At 44.8% G+C, this 7,969-nt stretch overlaps 1 protein-coding gene across 2 annotated transcripts; it reads left to right on the top strand.

The window, feature by feature from the left end:
* The first annotated feature begins 611 nt into the window (after window positions 1-611).
* Window positions 612-6,774, top strand: LOC149372780 (uncharacterized). Of its 2 annotated transcripts, XM_089587335.1 has the most exons (6): window positions 612-868; window positions 2,528-2,628; window positions 3,943-4,002; window positions 4,069-4,143; window positions 4,651-4,704; window positions 6,537-6,774. In XM_089587335.1, exons 1-6 carry the CDS (start codon window positions 766-768, stop codon window positions 6,618-6,620), a joined length of 477 nt encoding a protein of 158 aa, XP_089443461.1. In that variant the 5' UTR covers window positions 612-765; the 3' UTR covers window positions 6,621-6,774. The 2 variants fall into 2 exon arrangements, with proteins under 2 accessions (XP_089443461.1, XP_089443471.1); XM_089587345.1 differs by lacking the exon at window positions 4,651-4,704.
* Window positions 6,775-7,969: the final 1,195 nt, after the last annotated feature.

The raw sequence follows: 7,969 nt of genomic DNA, 5'->3' as shown, positions 1-7,969 counted from the left end.
TCAATCAAACCGTCAACTTCATAAAAAGAAGCATTGCAAGCGTGGTAAATCAGCTGGGAATCCGACTGTTAGCATCATCATCATCGACCATGCTAATTTCCTTAAAATATTTGGTTGCATGCCATTCGGTTCGAATCGGGGGTTTCACGTGGATGTGCAAAGCTTAAATACGCAGAAACCATGCTGCTCAATTTTCTTAGACACAAACCTTTGATTTTATCCTGGATCTTGTTTCAGCGCTTTTGCTTCTCAGGCCAGTATTTTACGCTAACGTATAATAATGCGTCCGTGATTATAGGAATAAAACGGAGAAGGAAGGCGAGGGGCGATAACAGTGCGTGCACATTCCATGATCTGAGTGGCGCATTTCAACCAGGCGCGACAACGTTCACTTGTACCTAGTAGAAGCAGCACGAAAAATAAATATAGATGTATTCACAGCGGCACCTTTTCACAAGAACTGCGTCAGCTGTAGCCAGCAGCATGGGGCACTTTTACATTTCTTTTTTTCTTTTTAGGTATATATCAATGCCTACTAAAATAATGACTGCTTGACGTGTCTCTGCGTGAAACAACGCGCCGAAGGGCGGCCTCACCTGCAGCAGGTGCAAACAGCAGGACGTCGGGGCCACGTCTCTGCAGACTGTAAAGGACGGTGCAGGGCGCGGCCTGGTTCTTTCGCCCGTCGTGCATGGCATTTTCCATTTTGCTCCTGGAAGAACGAGTCCGGCGCACTGTGCGTGTGCCCGTACGTTCGTTCTCGAAATGTCTGCATTAACCACGATATTATTTCTCGCTCTGCTCTGCCTGCACGAAACTGAGTGCGCAAAAGCGGCTCAGGGAATGAAGTGGTGTGGCAAGAAACTGAGTGAGTACTTGGCTTACGTAGTGTGTTTTCGTAAGATATGTTCGGTCACTTGAGAAACGGCATTCAACCGTAATTATTTCCTCCTGTTGAGGTCTTTTGGTCGACATGCTCGGTAATGAACAAATGGAGGTTGTAAGAAAACTCTGGTCCACCTCAAAAATGCAAATAAGACAGACAGCTAGTTCAATGACAGATATACGGCGATACAAACACCTGGAAAGGGCTGCATAGTATAATACAGACAAGCTGGGCGTTCTCTAACGTCCACGCCCGAATCCGCCCTCATCTACATGTTTCCATTGTTTGCGAAAATCAGACGCAAGGCCTTGTTGCTGCAGTGTAGATCACTCGCTGTCATAGGACAGAGGCCACTGTCCAACGGTAATAATAGCATAGTCGCTTAGCGAAACGGGTGTAGAACCTCCTACAGAGTGACACGGCTACCTGTGGGTTATACAAGACGGACGCTGTCGGCGAAGTATGTATAATGATCATAAAAATTGTCCATCCAGAAGTTGCTCTTGCCCGTGTTAAAGATTTAACCGAAATTAACGCTGCAATGAAAAAAACAACGCTGGTCTCGCGCTGATGGTAGAGGCTAATGCTTTCGAAATATTAGATCATTTTGTTAAACCTTGCTCAAGTGGGTACTACAAGTAAGTTTAGGCCATCTTGCTATTGATTTTGTTGCTAACGCTACCCATTTTCGAATTTTTAGCTGTACAAAACATTACAGCTTTACTCGTTTTACGTCAAATTGGGAAAAAAAAGACCACTCTCTTCGAGCGGTCCTGATATCCTGTGTGGTGCATGTCTTTGAAAAAAGTATTACTATTCGATGTATTTTTCTGTCTGTAACTTTCTTGAACTGAATAGGCTTAACGCTCAAGGTTAATATATAGGCATGAACACATAAACAGAGTACCCGAAGGCTTTTTTAGTTTTTGTTTTGTAAAGCCAATACTGTTACTGAGCGTAAGAAAAGAGATACGGACAAACACCAGCCTGTTATTTAAGTGGCTCCAACATATCTTATTACATGCTGCAAAGTAAGTACACCTACATCGTTAGCTCAAGACTATTGGCAAACATTTAGGGTCACACGGCTAGCAAATAACGTGAAATAAGCTTTCACTATGAAAACCACTGAGTGGCAGTAAACGAAGTGAAGTAATCCAAATGTGCATTGCTTTCCGTATTTCTTTGATTTCTAAATTTACTTGGCTTGAAATTTACTTCAAATTTACTTTAAATTTACTTGGTTAGCTTTCTTGCACAGGTAAGTTTAGTTTGAGAATGTAGGTGAATATGGAAGACACGCTCTAGCGCATGTATATTCATAAGTCAGTGAGCATCACTGCAGCAGAAAGTGCACTGGCGACTGAAAAAGCTTTCGTATCGCACATGCGGCGAAGCCTTGTTACTCGCAACCAAAGCATGTATCCAGTAATCACATTCAAAGCTGTAGTTAACATGACTACTTCACGGCATCCGCAGTTGCGTGCTGCAATATCAAGGGAGCGAAGACATTTAAATCCTCGTGACGTCCATGTTCTAAAATTTTTGAGCGGTCACCTGTTTATGTCTTCAGAGACAAATATAAGCGTGGCAACAAACTGCAAGTAAATTATTTTTGTTTCTTTTTTTTTCCTTTCCGAGACCCAATTCAGCTAGGGAAATCAGCAAGATTTGCGGCGGAACTGTTTGCTTCGTGCAGGGAACATCTCAAGTTTCTTGGAATTGACCCAACTATCGTTAAGGTGACCGAATTATGGCATTTTGGCACGCATTGCTTCACATTTTCTGTTTAAGTGCCGCGTAAGTGCATTTTAATATTTTCAGAGCCAAACGCGACTCCAATACCGAGGGAAAAGTGCTAAGAAAATTCAACGTAGCAGCTCACCTGCTGCGCTTGCTATTCGGTCTGCTCTCTTTCTTTGGCAGCCTAAATGAAAGGGTGCATCACTCTACATGGATTTCAGGCTTCGCTGTACGCATGCAGTGTCTAGCGCAAAAAAAAAAAAAATCGTACGTACTTGTTTAGGAAATGCATTCCAGTATGAATCATATCTGTCATAAGCGCTTTTACAGGGTACAGGCTCTGGGCTTAAAGATTTTACCAGCTACCAAAGGCGGTGGTGCCACGGCTCCACTTTATTGTGATAGAGCTCCAATCATTTCTTTCGTAAATACGCCATGCCAGAAATATAGCTCCCAGAGCTTCCCTGTCACAACTAAGCATATGGGCTCCATAGTGCTGGTCATGCGGTTGAAATGTTCCCTCCCAGATTAAATTTAAACTTCATGTGACAAACAATAACAAATTGAGCTCGTCCTGTTTGCTTCTCTCCTGTGTCTTGTCCCTTGCTCAGTTTCATGTTTTGTAATCATGTCGTACCAACTAGCCCCTCATCGTTCACTCTTGGAATTCAAACTATCTTGTTTCATTCCTGCGCATATATAGAGCAGACACGTAGCCGGGCTTCTGGAGGAGAAGGGGAACGGTGACTAAACCTATTTGGTGGCGGGGCGATGCTCACCGGTGCATGTCCAACAAGAGGAAGAGGTGGAAGGGGGTATCTTGATTTTGCGAAGGAGGCGCAGTCTGGAGGACTTGAGAAACAAGCAGCGGTCAGGGTGGGAAAGAGAAGGTCACGTGACACGTGCGCCTCCGACTGACGTTCGTGGACGCAGCTGCAAGGCTTCGGTTTCAAGCCCCGAAGGGCTAAAATTTCTGGGCCGCGACGCCGAGTGGGATCACGTGTTCTAAAATTTGGTATGGTTATTACTACCTTCCTATCTGATATGCGCTTATTTGTCCGCGTTTGAAAACAATAGCATGAGAGCATCAGAAAATAGCACGACACTGGACTTCTATTCGGAAATGCTCCTTTTGCTGCGAAGGAAAGCGCCTTAAAGATGCCTTTCGCTCTCGTGGTTTTCACCGGGGCATGTGCCGCAGCTTAAGCCCAGTTATGTATTGCCCCGTAGTTTTGACATATCGTGGCACTAGTCCTATGTGGCATCACTGCCTACTGAAGCATGATGCCATTCCTGGGAACACATTTTTGCAGGAGACAAGAAGGGTGTGCTTGGTCATTCGCATATGCTACGCTTACGTCGACGACCTAAAAGTAAGAGCGGATGACCGTGCATCTTGCCGACTGCAAGCAATCGTATCTAACCCTTACCTCATGTAGGAAACGGAACCGTTTTACTCGGTGTTCCCAGGCTGCCTGAAGAAAGTCCTTCTGGCTATGGAAACCGCGTCGACGGTAAGAGTTGGCACTTTGCTTCTGACTGCAAGTACGTCACTACGGTAGTGAGATTGTAGCACTGCAAATTTCGTTGCTCTTTGGGAAAGGTTCCCTTGACTTTTTTAAAGGAAACGTTGCGTTCAGTAATAATCAGACCTCCTTAATACCGGAGCCCGGAATTAGTCAGATACAAAACGCTAATGATCAGTATCTAATACGTACTAAGTATTGCAACCTCCTTACCTGTAAACAATAGGGAATTAGCCCTACAAGGACAAGAGCCATTGCCAATCTAAGCCTTTAGCTCTTGCTTTATTTCTCCTTTTGCCTGAATTGAAAAGATGAATAAACCCCGAACTTCAAAATATGGCGCGCTTTATTGCAGCGTGATTTGAGGGTCGTCAACGCAATAGTATTCACAATTTAATAATTGAACTAGGTACAGCAGAAAATTCAATGCAGGATGGATGTCTTGTGAGTTGCGATGAAGTGACGTGTGTTTTCCTTCTGCCTCCTGCCCCACAGGCTATGGCAAAAAATTACCCCGTTAAAATCAGCACGTTAATTGACCGACTGGAGGTAAGCATGCAGTTCATGCGTCAGCAAACATCACTTACCTCGACAATGACGAGGCATTCCTGTTCTCAGCTGATGAGTGTAGAACATGCTGCAGTGGGCGCCGGAAATAATTGCACCATAAATTGGCTTGTCGTCACGCGTGACCCGTGAGATCCGTCTCCGCGACTAGATCGGTATTCATGATGTGACAGTCGTTAGAACAGATCGACTGGCGCAAGCCTAGATTACGCATGTTTTGCGAAAGCCGTATTGTTTTCCGTTTATAAAAATGCGCTACCCTTCCACCACACGACAGCCACAGTTGTGCACAAATTTATCATTTTCATGAGAATAGCCAGGATTTTAAAAGCTAAATATACAAGTTCAGTCTACTCACAGGCAACATATAGCGGCGAGCACACTTCATTCCGGACTTTGAAGAGCTTCTGCGTTATATCGACCGCATTTTGTTAGCGGGAATCGAAAGTTCTTTGCACAAATAAGCGCATGCCCGGCTGCAGCACCCAGAAACGACAGAACATTTTAAAACATTATGTAATTTTTCTACCTGGGAACATTCCTTCCTGTTTAGCAGCATCGCCTGCATACTTCGGGGTTAGAAACGTGACAGCGACTGCCCACGTCTATGCCGACGAGAAACGTAGCACCAGCTGAGATTATTAGGTGAAAAAAGATTATTATAAAGATTAAGAGAAAAATTTTTATTGTGTAAAGAGAGACCGGAGCGGATTGTGGGTGGGGTCCTAAGTCCAGAACTCCAGTAGCTTCTGCTCTAAGCACTAAGGCCGTTGGAAGAAACAAATAGCTCAGCGGCAGCGGGGGCTCCGAGGAATGGCACGAGCATCATCAGTTCGTCCGCCGGCATACACGATCCGTTGAATCTGCACCGCGTACTCGATTTGAAACATGTGTGCGCGTGATCGTGGAAGCGGCTGGACTCACTCGAGTTCAACGACAAGGTCCTGCCGGCGAAGCTGTCTACACGGTGTCGATACGTTTACTATTCTCCTATCTAAACAGCACCCACCATCCTCACTTTCTTTTTTTCATTCACGGTGTTTCCCATCGCAAGTGTCGAACGAAAAATCGGTGAGCCAGCCGTTGCCAGCGATTTCGCATGACCTGGTGCACCTGATGCAATATTTGAGAGGCGCCGCTGTGGTCCATCGATTTTATGTAATCTTTTTGCTCATCTGAGGACTCAACTCAGTAAAAATATCGTTTTTATAGCGTTGGGACGCTATAATCATTAAATCCAGCTGCACTTAGTATTCTCTTTTAGTGCCCTCCTAACCTGCGTGTCTTCAACTAAATTTTTGAGACAGCACAAATCTCTTCCGAGCGCAATCAATAAGTAGAAACCAAATTTATAAAGAATTTAAAATTGCAGAAGCCTTACGGCACGTACTGACAAGACCTTTATTCGGCCATAATTTACTGGCCGAGCATGTCGACCGCATGGGCGAACAGCGACTTCTGGTCGCCCAGGCGGTCGACATGCTCGGCCTGTAAATTATGGCCGAATAAAGGTCTTGTACTACTACTGCTGCCATTATCTCTAACTTGGATTCATTGCTATATCCACGGTTACAACTAAAATTGTTGCCAACATTACTATGCAAGTTACGGCGAAAGCACTGAAGCAGTGTCACTGTCTCTGCTGTCGAATTCATTTCCGACCACGGAGCAGCAAATGTTTCATGTCATATTTTACACATACGCGATTTTTCTACCTTGGCGCATCGCGCTCATGGACAAGTGATCTCGTTACGGCTAGAGTCGCCACTATCAATATGCTAACGCACATTTCTCTTTTTCTTGCTCTTTCGTAGCAATGTACGCCAAAGAACATGCCGGAAGAAGAAGTTTACCTCCTTGGAATGCTGGCGTGGTTTTCAGACTTCGTGGTCTCGTAAGGGTCATCCAGTCCTCAAGCGGAACGCCGTGATGGAAACAAAATTGGCGCTTCTCTGGACGAAACGTTACGATGGCCGATAACACAGTCATTTTTGCAAGCACTCGCCTATTGTCATTCAGGAGACACCAGTGCGTAAAATAAAATGCTTATTGACAAAATATCTCCACACGCGTTTTCATGCCTCGAGGAAAGGCGCCGAGGATAAGAATACTATCTTGATGCTGTCCTATGTTGAATGCTATGTGTCTCTTGTGTTGACATAGTATTGCGCACCGTATGCCAAGTTAGGCTGCGGCGCCTGCTGCCGGAGTACGTAGTCGGAACTGCTGAGGTTTACAGTAGGGTCAGCGGTTTTTACCGGGAAATCGTTGACAGTGTAAGGTTTCTTTCCGCGCGGTTTTCGAATGACTTTCTGTCCACTGTGAAACGAAAGAAACTGTACCGTGCTTTGTGCGATGTAGTTTTCCCCGTGCCCTTGTACAGGGCCTTGTACAGTGGAGACCCAGGCAAAGATGTTTTAAACAGAGTGAAAAAAATTCAGGTGCCGCCAGGAACAAAAACCTTCTTTTTTTTAGCTGCACACCGGAACCTTACCGGTTAAAAAAATTTTAGAGGGAAAGGAATTCTTTTTACCCTGGGGATCTCACTGTTTGATTTGCAGGAAGCCGGAAACAATAGACCATGTTTTTTTACACTGTTGGGAAGGGGTTTATTTTTGGGATGTGTTGCAGCGAACCTTAAAGAAAGAATTTCCGCTAGACCCGTACGGCATTCGGTACTTATCTGTTGAAAATAAGGATGGGGTGCCTTTCGACTTAATAATGCTGACAGGCCTCCACTGTATATGGCGCTCCGGAATGGCAGGCTACCATTGTGACCCAGACGCAAGACCTGCCAGGATTTACTTTCGCGAAAATATGGGCATGTTTCTGGCCATTCAGAAGGCCGCTGCGGACCCTCCGGAGTGGCTCTCAAAACTAGAGCCGCTCTGTACATTGCCTGAATTTTAATTAGACGAAGCCAGATTCATGCTGGCTGACCACGAGTCGTATGTACATAGCGTTTATTGTGTTTTGTTGATTGTTTGTTTTGTCCAATTTTCTTTGCAAAATCCAGGCAATAAAGAAAAAAACATGTTGAATACTATGTTGAGTTATGCGAGGTGTAACGCTGTGAAAATGGGAAAGCGTGGTAAATGCTTTCTGAAAATGAAGTGAGGATGTAAGAACATGTGCAATATAATATGAAACGATTTCTTGAAATGAACGCCCAGGGCAGGTAGCAATCAGGGTACGAGCAAAACGAAGCTTTCACGTCAATAAAAGGTTGGCTGATGCATCCCCTGCT

This window comes from Amblyomma mixtum, chromosome 1 (genome assembly GCF_055824585.1).
Source record: "Amblyomma mixtum isolate Tamu chromosome 1, ASM5582458v1, whole genome shotgun sequence".
Classification (NCBI taxonomy): Eukaryota; Metazoa; Arthropoda; class Arachnida; order Ixodida; family Ixodidae; genus Amblyomma; species Amblyomma mixtum.
This window is presented reverse-complemented; position numbering and strand designations above follow the sequence as displayed.